At 39.8% G+C, this 15,585-nt stretch overlaps 1 protein-coding gene across 19 annotated transcripts in view; it reads left to right on the forward strand.

Moving 5' to 3' along the window:
• The window catches only part of DST (dystonin), a 432,285-nt gene that overhangs the window by 233,121 nt on the left and 183,579 nt on the right, over nt 1-15,585 (forward strand). For all 19 annotated transcript variants that reach the window (XM_070418341.1, XM_070418345.1, XM_070418343.1 and 16 more), the window contains one exon: nt 5,067-5,233. In XM_070418341.1, coding sequence (XP_070274442.1) covers nt 5,067-5,233 — 167 coding nt within the window. The remainder of the gene's footprint in view (nt 1-5,066; nt 5,234-15,585) is intronic.

Here is a 15,585-nt window from a genome sequence, read left to right on the forward strand (position 1 = left end):
TACTGAATGGGGGAAGATATTTGCCAATGATACATCTCACAAAAGGGGTTAATATTCAAAATTTATAAAGAACTCATACAACTCAACATAAAAACACACAAAATAATCCAATTAAATAGTGGGCAGAAGACCTGAATAGATACTTCTTCAAAGATGACATGCAGGTGACCAATCTGTATATATAACGCTAATATGCAAATAGACTGAACGGCAGAACAACCGAACAGCCGGTTGCTATGACGTGCACTGACCACCGGGGGGGGGCGGGGGGATGGTGGAACAGGTGAAGGGGGTGGGGTGGGGGGGACAGATCAAGGCAGAGCGCCGGTCACTGTCATAGGGGCGAGCCTCTGGTGGTTACTGAAAATTCTTTGCTCCCGCGCACCCTTGCACCTGCTGCTGGTGCCAGGCCTGCTCGCACCCACTGCTGGTGCCTGGCACCGGCCCCGATCGCTTGGCGCCATCAGCAGGTGCGAGTGGCAGCTGCTGGCCCCGATTGCCCCTGAGGGTTTCTCCACCTCCCCCTGCTCCTGAGGGGTGATTTGGGCCAGCAGCTGCCACTTGCACCTGCTGCTGGCACCTGCCCCAATTGCTCTGTACCATCAGCAGGTGCGAGCGGGGCCGGCGCCATCACTGCATGGGAGCAGTGGCAGCAGGAGCGGGTCTGCTGGCAGACAGGGGACCAAGGGCTGCGGTGGGAGGAGCCAGGCGGGGGCTCAGAGAATGGGCTGAGACCCGCCCCTGTGCCCACTGCAGCCTCGTGGCCCACAGTTCCTTTCAAGGTGCACAAATTCATGCACTGGGCCCTTAGTAGACATCTGAAAAGATACTCAATGTCAGTAATCATCAGAGAAATGCAAATTAAAACCACAGTGAGATATCACCTCATACCTGTCAGAATGGCTGTCATCCATAAATCAACAAACAACAAGTGTTGCCTAGGATATGGAGAAAAGGGAACCCTCATCCACTGTTGGTGGGAATGTAGATTGATGCAGTCACTATGGAAAGCAGTATGGTGATACCTCAAAAAATTAAAAATGGAGCTGCCTTATGACCCAGTGATTCCACTTCTGGCTATATTTCCAAAGAAACCCAAAACACTAATTTGAAAGAATATGTGCACTTCTGTGTTCATTGCAGAGTTTTTTTACAATAGCCAAGATATGGAAGCAACTCAAGTGCCCATCAATAGACAAGTGGATTAAGAAGATGTGATACACATATACACTGGAGTATTACTTGGCCATAAAAAGAATGAAATTACCATTTGCATATGGATGGACCTAGGGGGTATTATTTCCTAAGTGAAATTAGTCAGACAGAGAAAGACAAATACCATGTGGTTTCACTTACATCTGGAATCTAATGAACGAAATAAACAAACAAGCAAAATAGAAACAGACTCATAGATACAGAGAACAGATTGATGGCTGACAGAGGAGAGTGGATTTGGGGGCTTGGTAGAAAGGTAAAGGGATTAAGAAGTTACAAATTGGTAGTGACAAAATAGTCACGGGGATGTAAAGTATTACATAAGGACTATTGGGTGGGCCACTTTGACAAGTATATGACTGTCTAACTGCTATGCTGTACACCTGAAAGTAATACAAAGTAATATTGAATGTCAACTGTAATTGAAAAATGAAATAAAAAAAAATTGTTAACTGTTGGCCAATGGGATGTGAACCCAGGCAGCATGAATTGAAATCCTCTCTCTTGTCATCACTGTAGTGCCTCCAGGACTTGACGGAAGGAGTCTTGATTACATCCTAGGGCCTAACCTGACCTGCTATTGCTGGAGGATTCAGGCTGTCTTGCTGATTTTATATCAAGGGTCATGAATAACAAGAGCAGATTTCCAATCTTTAGCATTTGTTATTTTTTTGGCTGCATGGTGTCGCAAACAGTTTGATATAGTCCCATAGATAGTGGCTAATGGTACAGTATATTTGTTGGGGGAGGGGTTGGGTGGGAGAGTGGAGGGATTGAGCAAAAAAGAAAAAAGAGAGAAAAAACTCATGGACAGGCATAAGAGTGTGGTGACTGTTGTGGGGAGCAGAGAGGCCGAGGAGGGTATCAGAGTGTAAATGGAGATGGAAGAAGCTCGACCTGGACGTGGTGAACACACAATACAGTATACAGAATTGTGCACCTGAAACCTGTATAATTTTGTTAACCAGTGTCACCCCCATACATTCAACAAAAAGGAAAAAAATAAAAAATACCTTACATCTCCACGTGGGGATAATCTTAAGCTAATTGGATATGACAGGAGAATATGAAAATGTGTGAGTGTTAGTAGTCTCTGATATATTAAAGTTTGGTTCCTAACGTGCTTAAATAGGCATTTTTAAAGTATAGCCTTTTAAATAGTGTATGCATGTCTAACACTAAATTTGTGTGTGTGTGCAACAATCCGAAATCCATCTATTAGCAACTTATTTAATAAGAATATGTGTTTTTCTCTTGGTTTGTATTCAGACTATTTTCAGACTTCTAAACGTTTCCTCCTTTGATATCGTTCCTCCAGTAAAATGCTGTTTAGCACTTGAATCTATTAAACGTAAATTGGTACCTTGCAGTTGGAATTTACCAACTTCCCTTGTTACTAGGTAATTACTCTAGTGACTGAGCTGGCATGGAATGTTCTACCCAGGAGGAAATAGCCTCCCCCTTCCCAGCTATCTCCTTTTTCTTTATATAGCCATAAATACCACCCAGGTAGCTCTGCATTGCAAGGTTCCCCAAGGCAGTGATTTTATAACTTGCAAAGGTTAAGAGGGACTTGTGGAATTTTACCTAAAGCCTTGACTTTTCATTTGCAGTTTCCTAGGTTAGTTTCCCTGAGCCCTCCTGTTTATAGATTTTGATTATTTTGATGCAGCAAATTTAAAAGCTTTATCTTTTATTCCTCTTTACAGGGAGAGAATTGGGAGAACAACAGAGCCAATGTTGTGCTTCTCCCTTTGTCAAAAAGACCAACAATCAAAACAGTAAAATAGCTGACATGTCGAGCCTGCACTTACTACACGCCAGGCTTTTTACACTGTGCTCACTTGTTGAATTCTCACAACACAGTGTAATAATTATTACCACCATTCTTTCACAAGTGAGGGAACGGTTGAAGCAGCTAAGTCATTTGAACATGGAAGTGGTGGAGGTGGGATTTAAGCTTACACAATGTGCTTGAAAGGTTCCTAGCATAATTTTAATCCAGAATATCAGTTGGATGTTGGGCAGAAAAATATCGGTGACTTTTTGAGCTCTTTTTGTCCACATTAGAAAAAAAGACAGAGCCCTGGTGGTGTGGCTCAGTTGGTTGGAGCATCGTCCCGTGCACCAGAAAATCATGGGTTTGATTCCTGGTCCGAGCACATGCCTAGGTTGTGGGTTCGATCCCTGGTTGGGGTGCATTATGGGATGCGACTCACCGATGTTTCTCACATCAATGTTTGTCTTACATCAGTGTTTCTCTGTCTCTGTTTCTCTCTCTGGCCCCCGCCTCTCTTTCTCTCTCGCTTTTCCTTCCTCCTTCTTTAGAAAATAAACTAGAAAAAAAGAAAAGACATTCCTTCTATATATCCTATATAATGTGTTCACGAACCTAGTTCTTTTCCATGCTACTGAAGTTAACACAGACTCCTAGGAAAGATGATCAAAATCCTGCCACTTGTCCAGGAGCACGTCTCTGCTGTGGCTGTGAGTGGAGCTCCACGGGGCGTAGCTGCCTCTGCTGAGTGCTGGAGAAAGACAGTGCGGCTGTCATCTCCAAGTCCTGGTGGTAGGGGCTGCCAAGCCTGCTGTGGCCTTCAACTGCTGCAGCCTGCTTGCCCTAGGTCCCTGGGTTGGTCATGCATCTGGCTCTTGTGGCAGCTGGGAGAAATAAAGGGCTTCCTGTTGGAGCTTGGCGTTGCCACGGGACTAAAGGCTTTCTTCAGTCTTTTGTGTTTTTTTCAAATTCTCTCCTTTCAGTTGCTCGATTGTGCCTATTTTGACCTCAAACTTCTGTGTCATATTTATAATCTCATAGTAACACTTTACACTGAAAAAATCTTAAATATTATCTCCTTCTACCTCCTACTTCCTCATTTATAGATGAAGAAGCTGACTCACAGACATGAAATGAATTATTCTAAGCCATGGGACTGGTGGCCAGGATAGAAGCCAATCTTGTGACTCTAGTGATTTTTTTTTCCTCCTGTTGCTAAGTGACTTGTACCTCCCTATGTCTTGTTTCCAGTCTCTTATTTGCTCGTCCTGATCCTGGCTTGCTGGCCTGTCTTCCTGACCCCTTGGCTTTGTGTCCAGCACTGGATGAGGGAACAGTTGTTTGTTGATGTTAATCCCAGCTTTGGAATTACTGTGTGACCCCTGCTAAAGTCTCTTGGTGCCTTAATATCATTATCAGCAGATTAAGGAGGAACCTTACAAAGAGGTCCTTAAGAAAATAGACATCGTGTGAGCTGGTGACCTGTTTTTTATTACTTAATGGAAGAGAATTTTAGAAAATAGAATGAAAACAAAAAAGTATAGGTAAAAAAAAATCAGGTGTTAAAGGTTTCATGTTGAGTAGGCTGAGCAAGGACTCGTACTATAATGAAAGAACCTTTAGGCCAAGTTGTTATGTAATGTAGTTCATTGGAGAGGGTACTGTTTTGCCATCTTTGCACAATATCTGTTGGATCAAATTCTGCGCTGCAGGTGATAATGTAGATTATTTGTACGTTTTACTTTTGATCCCTTTAAACTTGGAAAAACATTTGCTTGAGTTGTTTGAACAGATCTGATTAATCAAGAGGAATGTAGATTTCTTTTTAATGTTGTGACATTTGGGTATAACAAATAAACTAGATGCTTAGGTTTAATCCAACTTTTTCAGTCTATTAAATTCTTTGAAACCCCGTTTCCCTAGATATAAATGGGGGAAAATAGACCTAGCTTACAAGTGAGAGTTATGAAGATTAAGTAAAACAGTACTAGCACAGTGCTTGGTACCTAGTAGGTTCTTTATCTGAGTTAGCTTCCCTTTTTCCTAATGATTGAACACTTTCCATTGTGTTTAGATATCTGATATCCATGTTACTGGAGAGTCAGAGGATATGTCTGCGAAAGAGAGATTGCTGCTCTGGACACAGCAGGCAACAGAGGGTTATGCTGGCATACGGTGCGAAAATTTCACTACCTGCTGGAGAGATGGAAAGCTGTTTAATGCCATCATTCATAAATACAGGTATGGAATCTGTGGGACTTTTTTCCTTAGAGAAATATGAGTTTCTTTCATTTCCACATTTAAAAATAACCTTTTATTATTACAGAAGCAATATAGGTGTGTGGCAGAAAGTTAGAAAATACAGACGAGTAAACGTAAAAACATGACATTCCCACCACTCAGAGATCTCCCCTCTAAGCTTGGTGTGCACACGCAGGCACATATTACATAGCTGTAATATGTCTTTGGTTTGTGCCAGTAATCTAGCAGATAGTGAGCTCTGATATGTAGAATTTATAGGTAGGTGACCAAGTTTGTGTATATAGAGAACTGATGAGTAATAATAAGACAAAGGTTTAGTTCAGGCTTAGAGCTCACAAATTTCCAAATTATAGTCTCCTAGTCTAGTTACTCTAGTGAGTAGCTCGGTTTAACAGTGGCCAATTTAGGGATGGTAAAAACATTTTTCTGCTGAGAATTAGTAACAGCTAAGTCCAAGTTAACACTTACCTAGCACTTACTAAGTCCCAGGCTCTATCCTAAGCAGTTTACATATATTAATTCATTTAAACCTCACCACAGCCCTAAGGGAATGTTGTCACCCCCAGTTAACAGAAAGAAACTGAGACACAGAGTAACCCTTGCTAAAAGTCACACAGCCAGCAAGCGGCCAACTTGGGATTCAGACCCAGGCACTCTGGCTCTTGAGTTCATGCTTATATTATATAATAAAACCCTAATATGCAAATCGACCGAATGGCGGAACAACTGGTCACTATGGCACGCACTGACCACCAGGGGGCAGACGCTAGATGCAGGAGCTGCCCCCTGGTGGTCAGGGTTCTCCCACAGCGGGAGTGCCGTTCAGCCAGAAGCTGGGCTCACGGCTGGCGAGTACAGTGTTGGTGGCAGGAGCCTCTCCCACCTCCATGGCAGCGCTGAGGACCCCGAGGGGTCCCAGACTGCAAGAGGGTGCAGGCTGGGCTGAACACCCCCTCCCCCCTGCCCAGTGCATGAATGTCGTACACCAGGCCTCTAGTTACCTTATAAGAACCAAAATCCCTAGAAAACTATTGATTAAAAACTACGTATCTCTCTTTTATATATATATATATTTTATTGATTTTTTACAGAGAGGAAGGGAGAGAGATAGAGAGTTAGAAACATCGATGAGAGAGAAACATCGATCAGCTGCCTCCTGCACATCTCCCACTGGGGATGTGCCCGCAACCCAGGTACATGCCCTTGACCGGAACCGAACCTGGGACCTTTCAGTCCGCAGGCTGACGCTCTATCCACTGAGCCAAACCAGTTTCAGCAAAACTACGTATCTCTTGATCTCAGTTATTTTTCTTAGTTTTTAAAAGGTTATATCATGTTGTTGAAGAACTGAATATTTTCCTAAATAGAATAAGCCTAAGCTATAACTCATGAAACTGACAAACATTTGATTACAATAAAAATAATAATTACATTGAACAGTTAATGTTTGAATAACTTTCTATGGGTTAGGTATTCTGTAAGTGCTTTCCATGTTATCTCATGCAAATCTCCCCACAGGAACTGTTATTATCTCACTTTTACAGATGAGGGACCTCAACAAGGCCCCACTGCTAATAAGTTGCAGAGCTAAGATTCTCCCTGGTCTGTTTGACTTGAAATCCTATTCTCCGCCTCCCTTCCCTTTTCCCTTTCTTCCTTTCCTTTCACTCCCCTTCTTCTTTCTCCCTTTTTTTCTGTTGGAAATTTTAATATCTGAATCTCCTATATATCCACACCCAGTAGCCCCTTTTAAGCACTACAATAGTCTGCTTCCTTTATGGAACAGCATTTCATGAACTAAAAAGAAAAACCAGGATCAACTTGCCTACACTTGCCCCAAATAAAATGCCAGATCTTCTTGAGTCACAACGACAAGAGGGTTGAGTGTTTTCAGATGCTGTGGTTATCACACCGCACTTCCCATGTGACTTAAAACGTGAGGCTATCCGAGGCCTGTGTATTCGTGGGATGATAAGATCTGGATTTTTGAATAAAAATATTTGGATTGCTGTACTTAAAGGATTTATGTCATGATGCATTTTTGAGGGTGTGCTCTGCTCTCTTCGTTGAAGCCTTTGAGGTAGAAGTGACACATTTAGGAGCTAGTTGTCCTAAAATAATAGACTCTTAAAAACAATGGTCTCCAGGCATTGTCTCTATAATACTTACGAAGGATTATAAGTACAAACTGGTATGGGCATGCTGTGCATTTTTCTCCTAAGTACTTAAGTAAGTCAATGTATATGTCCAAGATCCTAAAATTTCCCAGGGAAGTTTAATGTTATAGAGCTTATATTGCTTAAAGAGAGAATTACTATTATTTATTTTGAACTTTTATTTTGGCAGTGTGATCATTTTAGAAAATTGTTTAACTTTGAACTTTGGTTTCCTAGTTTGTTTTGTTTTCCTTTGTTAGAATTATTGATTAAAATAATTAGGTCTAACAGCTTACAAGAGTTCTTTGTTGCTGAAGTTTAGTTTAGTTACCCCGTGCCTCATAAAATATTACTGTGGTTTTTTTTTTCACTACAAGGAATTTTTCATCTGGAGAACTGATTTTAATTAAAGTCCTTGGGCCTTACTTTTTACTTGAAAAACAATTGCGTAATTTTCTTCCGGCATGTGTAAGAATTAAATGGATGCGTTGAACTACACAGTTTTCACTGTTGAATGGTTGAATGTCTTGATTTACTCTAATGACAAAAGAGACAAAGTTGTAAAGAATTGAAAAATCACTATAAGCAGATATTTGGATATTGGACAATAATATTCACACTTAGAGAATAGTGCATTATTTAACAGTTGCTTTAAATTGATAATTATTCCCATAAGTTCTGTGATGTATTTGGATTTGCTATAGAAACATATCCACTTATTGGACTTTTTGGGTATTGTTTTTAGATTAAATGTTTTATGATTAATATGTATTTTATTTGACTTCCGGTACATGGGTTTTGTTTCTACTCAGTTATCAAGTCTAACTGCATGGAATACTTTGTTGAGAAAGATCTTAAAAGGGAGTGAGGACTTAGCAGGAAAGAACCTCATGATTCAGTGGATAGAAAGGGATTATAATGCCTCATACAGCAAGTCTGTGTGCCCTAGATAGAATATGAAAGATTTATCTGGAGATTAGAAGGAAAATAGATAATATTTGCCATCTAAAAGCAAACTGGTATTATTTGTAAATAGTAATTTAGTCAGATTTCTGTCTACATATGTTCTAAAGATTTAGAAATATTGATCTGAAATGGGAACAGAGTAATAACATCCTTCAGATTTCATATTAATGTACATATTGTCAAAAGTTATTAATCACATATATTAATTTGGATTTTCTAGCATATTTTTTTTGCTCCCACCTAGAATATGATTTTTCAAAGTAGAAAGAATGTCAACCCCAGTGAGTAGTACACTTATAATATAGTTATTCTAAAATATTCCATAGAAAAATTAATTTTCTAATATTTCTATTTTTTGAAAGAACAATTATGTGAAATAAAAACGAAGAGAAATTTATATAATGCAACTAATTTATAGATGTTATACAATAGAAATGACTCATGAAGGTAAAAAGAAAGTAACTGTTACATAGTAGGTACCCCAGAAATATGTGCAGAATATTGACCACATATCAGTTTCTGGCTAGCTGAGCTGTGTTTTTTTATGTGGTAGCTTATAAAACGATCGCAGTCCTGCCTGTGAAATAGATGGCACTATTTCCATTTCATCCATTTATTAAATTAGCAAGTTATATAAGCAGAGGCTCCTAAGGTAAATAACATGCTTAATATCACCTACCTTTTATTTTTATTTATTCATTGGAAGAAATTTTTGCAATTTATATCAGAGGTAAAATGCTACTAAAAGTGCTTTTGCAAATAAGTAAAATGACCAAGAAACCAGTAAGAAATGTGGAAAGGATAGCTTCAGGCAGTTCACAGAAAAGGAAAGTTGTTATAAGGGAACACTTAGCATACATAAGAGCAAAATCACAACTGAACTGTTCTGTAGTTTTAGTAGGTCATACTGTCCTAAAGAGAATGAAGAGACTGGATTACACAGTGGGTAATAAGATGATAAACTAATACGGTTTAGTGGAAAACATTACAAGAGATAGTTGTATAAGTTCTATTTAAAAAGGTCATTGACACATACATTATGTTGCTCTATTAGTTGTCTTAGGAAATTCTGTTCCTGATTTCTTCTAGGAATGTTTAGTTTTTAATGGAAAGGGTTAAAATAATAAAAATACCATATATCTGTACTAGTTTCTCTTGTTTGTATAGTTTAAAATTTCTTTCAAGCATGTTAATGTTTTTTTCACTAAAAACCACACTAGTAAGAGATCTTAGGCTCACTATTGCCCCTGGCCTTGATTTTCGGTCAGAAGAATAACAAGAAAGACTGGATTTGACGGGCTTATATCAAAAGGATGTCACAAAAGCATTTGATAAGTAAGTAGCTTAAAAGCAAGAGAGGATGAAGTAGAATTAACTGAGAACCAATAGCCTAGGGATTTAGGAGTATTTCCTAAACACTCGTAGATTAATGAGTTACCAAGATTTAAGAGAGAGAGAGAGAGAGAATAAAATTCCACAGTAGTCCACATTCTTCAGAAGTAGGGGTTATAAGCAGAGGGTTCAACGGATAGTTCTGTGCTCTTGTGTGCTTAAGTGTGCTCTGGCATCAGGAAAATTGACCTTTTTTTCCTGAGAGAAGTAAAGCTCTGTTTTCAGGCTTGAAGTTCAGCTCCTGACTTGTCTTACTTTATCAGTCTCTCCAAGTGGGTATCATTGATGAAAGCCAAGTTCCGCAACAGCAGCACCCAGCATCTCTCAGTGTGAAAACATGTTTGCCTGAGCAGGCATGAACATGAATGCGGCCCACAGGCCAGAAGGTGTAGTACAAAGTGTGCAGTAGGGCCCAATGAACCTAAGGTGGCGATATGGAAAGATCTAAGTGTGTCAAGACTAAAATGCCTGGGGGTGGGGGGAGTGTTTTGAAGAGAGATTATTTCTGTTTACTAGTTCCTGCTTGTCCTATTCTTGTTTTTAATTATCCCATTCATTTAATTAATTCTCCTCTTAAGGGCTCTGGCATTCTTTTCATAAGCATGTTTTTAAATATATTACCCAAGGAAGACTTCACATTTTTGAAATAGGTTGTATTCAGGAGCATGCCATTTGGATATTTTCTAATTAGGCAGCTAGGGATTTTTCACTTGTCTGAGTGTGTAGTTGGGAAGGTAGCAATTATTTTGTTCATTGTTTGCCTTTTGAATTAGAATTTAATGGGACCATCATATTTCATTATTTTAAATGTTTAAAGATGCTGTAATTGGGAAGGTTAGACTATAAGGCTGTGGTCAGAATCTTGTTTAATAGTCTGACCCGGAGGCCTGTGATTCAGCCACATGCTTGGATTCAGCCACGCCTTACAAGCTAAACTGGAGTGGACTGGTTTTATACAGGGAGCAGGTCCCTTTAGGGTTTGAAATATTCCCATAGGAAGTTGGACTCTTGTTGTTGACTAGAGGATTCTTATCCCTCAGGCTGCAGAACCCAGTGTGTGTGTGTGTGTGTGTGTGTGTGTGTGTGTGTGTGTGTACACACACACAGGTTGGGCTCTGGTTTGTGTGGCCATGGGCTAGGCACAGAGTCTTGTAGATGATGAATTTTTAAAAAGTCACAAGTATTTCAGTTTGTGAGGCAAAATCACATTGCTTACTTACCTTACCAAATTAACTCAAAAATGTTGAACTCTGAGAGCATAAATGGTTGACTTCTAACCAGTATCACAATTTTAAATCCTTAGAGAGCTCACCTGCACTGCTTGTGGTGCGTCTGCATCCAAGTCAGGTGTATAAGTTTGTGGCCACATCCGGTGACTATTTTTAATGTATCTGTACATTTGTAGATATAATTTGGCATATAGGACAGACATCTATTTATATTACCTTCTTTCTGTGTTTCTGGCCCTCTTGCTGAGTTTAATTTATAGAAATTCTTTATAATACTAATTCTTCTATTATTATATGAAATAGTTCCTTATAGATATGAGGTAAGGAATAGTAACATTCTCCTAATTCCATTTTTTTGAGTCAGAAAACTGAACAAGTGACCCTACAATTAATAGGAATATAGCTCACCTGGCTGTCCTCACCATGAAAGCCTGGTCAGTTTTGTTGGCAGTTTCCACAGTTCTACTCTTTCTTATATCTGTGACTTAAAAAAAATACCAACCAACTGAAAATACCTTAAGTAGAGTAAAAGGGTATGTACAGAAATGTGATTTCCCCTCCCCCCAGATTCCTGAGGCAATTACTGTGAAATTTCTTCCACATTCTTTCAGAAATTTTCTATGCATATACAAATACCTATTTTTTTTTTTGGGTGGGAAGGTCAATTTTATTGAGGTATAGTTTACATAAGCACACAATCTTAAAAAAATGTATAATCTTTTCTAAAACATAAATGAAAGCATAGTATATGTTTTTTACATTATTCTTCCTCCCCCCCTTAATTTATTTTACACATCTTTCCATATCAGAGCAAATAGATTTACTTTATTCTTTTAAATACTGCATAGTGTTCCATTATATGGATGTAACATACTTTATTTAATAGCACCTTATTGATGGCCATTATGTTGTTTGCTATTTAAAAATGTTGTATTGGACTTTGTATGTGTCTTGTGCAGATGTGAGAATGTGTCTGTAGGATAAAGTCCTAGAAGTAGAATTGCTGGGTCAATTTAAAGACATATGTTTGAACTGTCTGCCAAGAGTCGTATTGATATATATATGCCTTCAATACTATTTCCCTTCCATGATGCCTTTAAGAAAGAATCAATTCCTTACTTTATTTGTTAATTGCATTCTAGCAATTTTAATTTACCCTTTGATTTTTCTTCTGCTTTTAAAATATGTGCTAGAGCTGAAATTGTAGACCTATGTTTCTCTGTGTATGGAATGCAAGCTATTAGTCTAAACATGTATGCATTAAGAGTCTACAGGGGTAAAGGGCAAATTAAGTTGGCAAATTGGGAGTGATCTCATCATTTTACCTGAATATCAGCAGTAGGGGCTGTCTTACGCTAACATATGAGAGTGCCTATCACAATGCCAGAGGTTTAGGAAGTGTGTAATGAAGGAGTACCTACACTGTCAAAATCAGTGCTATTATCTGTACTTACTGAAGTCTATGAGGCCATTATGGAGTTGATTGTTTGCAAAGTGAGTCATAGTTTATTAAGTATCTTTTAATTTCTGAGGTTGTGAGATTTCAATCTTGAAGTACTAATAAAGCTTGCTATAAATAATAGTTGCTCATTCTTTGCTTTCTCCCTGTTGTTAGTAGGGAGTTTCAGAAAAAAAATGGGAAGAATATTTGAAATAAACTCAAGCATCTAGTTTTGAGAAAAAGGAAAATTACCTTCATAGCTTGTGGCCACCTTGGAGTCCTTGGCTGTGTTTCTTTCAACAACATGTGCCCAAATATGAGCATAAAGGAATGCCTACACCCAGTTACGCAACTGTGGGTGGGTCTCCTCCGTGTTCATATTTATTTCGAGGGGGGTGCGGGGGGGGGGGGGCGAAGGGAGGACTATATTACAAGTCCTTTTTCCCCCATGGGTGGGGTGGGGAGGTGAGATGCTTTTTGCACCAATAAGAACAGTCAGATTATGCTAAGCCCAAACATGATTTAATTCAAACAGTCATCTTCAGGAATTTGTTATGGCAACCGCTCTGCCATCATAGCATAAGTGAGGCAAATTTCATGAATATTTTTATCGTGTGATTTACTGAAGGGCAGATGTTAAGTGACATATGTGGCTTCATGTATCTGTGTGTGAGTTGGTGAGTTGTGTTCTGGAGTTGAAGGTGTCCTAAGACTGATCTCTAGGTAAAGGGAGTGCTGTGTGTGTGTGTTTAACTTCTACAGAATCCTTTGCCGTTTCTTGCAAGCTGCTGAGGAGCATACTCATTTCCCGGGAAAGCCTGGCCCCTTGTGAGTCCAGCTGTCTGCTTTGTGTGTGTATGTCCCCACACAGTGAAGCACTCCGAGAATGATAGACTTGAGGGTAGATGGGTGTCACTATAACTTCATGGTTACCAGCCTCAAGTGGTTCTGACCAAGCAGTCTTTTTCCATCCGTCTTAATTCACCTTTTTGTCCCTCACCTCACTTTTGATGACTGATAATCTTCTCTCATTGTTCACTGATAATCTCAATTCCCTCAGAGACACTGAACCCATCCATGTAAAGCAAGCCTGTCAATCTCAAAGGCTAACATGGGCCAAATGAACAAGGCATGCGGCCTGTGAGTTTGACCTGCTTGATGTATTTATTTTTGCTACCAAGGGACAAACCTCGCTTCATTTGCATCCATCCTGGCCCCTGTTAATGAGCAGGCCTCTCTCCACCTATGCAAGACCTGTCCCCCAACTCCCATGTTCTGGATCCCATCTCAACCATTGCTCCCCAAACCTTCTTCTCATTATATTACATTTTTCTCTCTAAACAGATCTTTCCATTGGACTTCAAGCTCATTTGGAACCTCTTTGTTAACAAAATAACAAACAGTAACTGCCTTATGTTACTCCTTTTCTTAAAGCCAGACTTGTCTATATATTCCATTTTTATTTCTTTGCTCCATACTTATTCCTCAACCCATGCTAACCTGGTTTCTGGCACTATAACCCACCAAAAACACTCTTAAGCTCATGACTTCTAGAGTGACTTTTGTGTGGCTAAATCCTGTGGACAATTTTCAGACCTCATCTTTCTTCTCAGTGTTTGATTCTCTTAACTAGTCTTTTCTTCTTAAAATACTCTTTTTTTTTTTAAAGCTTTATAGAACTAAACTCGCCGGTTTTTCCCTCCTGTTTTGTGGACTGCTCCTGCTCAGTTCTCTCTGCAGACCACCTCTTTCCCATGAGGCCAGTGCAGAGTTTTCCTAGGTTGCCCCTTCAACTTTCTCTGTGTTGACTGTCATGCATATACCCCTTGTTGTTATAACCAGTGTTATAATACTACCTTCTGTGGATTTGACCTTCTTAATAAGTCCCAGCCTTGTCCCCACTGCTACCACATTCTTTTGCAAGTCACCATGGTCCCCTGCCCGGATTCTGTGGGAATGCTTTCACCACTTTAAATTGCTTCTCTGTCGGACCTCAGATCTGATAATTTTATCTCTTATAACCTTCCTTGATGCTTTTTGTAAAAAAAATTTTTGTTAATCCTCACCCGAGGATCTTTTTCCATTGATTTTTAGAGAGAGAGTGGAAGAGAGGGAAAGACAGAGAGAAACATCGATGTGAGAGAAACACATCGATTGGTTGCCTGCTGCACGAGCCTGACCAGGGCCCGGGCTGGGGAAGAGCCTGCAACCAAGGTATGTGCCCTTGACTGGAATCGAACCTGGGATCCTTTGGTCTGCAGGCCAATGCTCTATCCACTGAGCCATGCCATCTAGGGCCCTTGATGCATTTTAATGGTTTTCTATAGTTCTCGTAATAATATTCAAAATCTTTGCAGTTCATGAGATTCTGCATCATCTTGGCCCCTGTTGCCCACCCAGCCTTATGGCTCACCTGTCCCCTTGCTGCTGCTCCTCACCCCTGCACTGCTCTCCTTATACTCATGCTCCCTCCAGGCACAGAGCACATGCATGCCTTTACCCTCTATCTGGGTTCTCTCCACTGGGTTTTCTCCTAGTTTACTCCTGAACTTGCTTTGGAGTTTTGAGCTCTCTGTATACACAGTGCCTATGTTCTACGTGCATCACACCCAGGCACGTGGTAGATGCTTGTTAAATATTACGAAAATGAATAAACTTGCTAGTTTGTTGACTGGGAAGAATTATTTGTAATTGGCAACCAAAGCACCAAGTTCTGCCTTCTCTGGCTGTATTTTCTTTACATTGTTTATATGCCAATAGACGGTTTTTTATAACCTGCCTACATTGCTCCTTATACTTCATTTCTCAAGTACTTTCACATGAATCCTCTCTTGAGCCCTTGGGTTCAAATCAGTTAGGTTCTTCAAACCTTATGGCAGCAGCAGCAGCCCCAAATGCCCTTCCTCTGCCCTAACACATTTCCAGTTGCTCCTTGGGGGGTAATTGGAATTCTAAATGATTCTTGGAACTCCCAATTTTCATTTTTTTGGAAGGTAACTGAGACACAAATTTCTGGATTAGCGTTCTAAGTTAAACAGAGAGCAAGGTAGGTCTAAATCAAAGGACACTTGAATCACATCCTTTTTCCATGTCAATATATTTTACTTTTTCCATGTCAATATAGCCTTTACTCTCAAATATGTAAAA

Source organism: Myotis yumanensis, unplaced genomic scaffold (genome assembly GCF_028538775.1).
Source record: "Myotis yumanensis isolate MYYU_CA2020_CCGP unplaced genomic scaffold, mMyoYum1.0.hap1 SCAF_6, whole genome shotgun sequence".
In the NCBI taxonomy this organism is placed as follows: Eukaryota; Metazoa; Chordata; class Mammalia; order Chiroptera; family Vespertilionidae; genus Myotis; species Myotis yumanensis.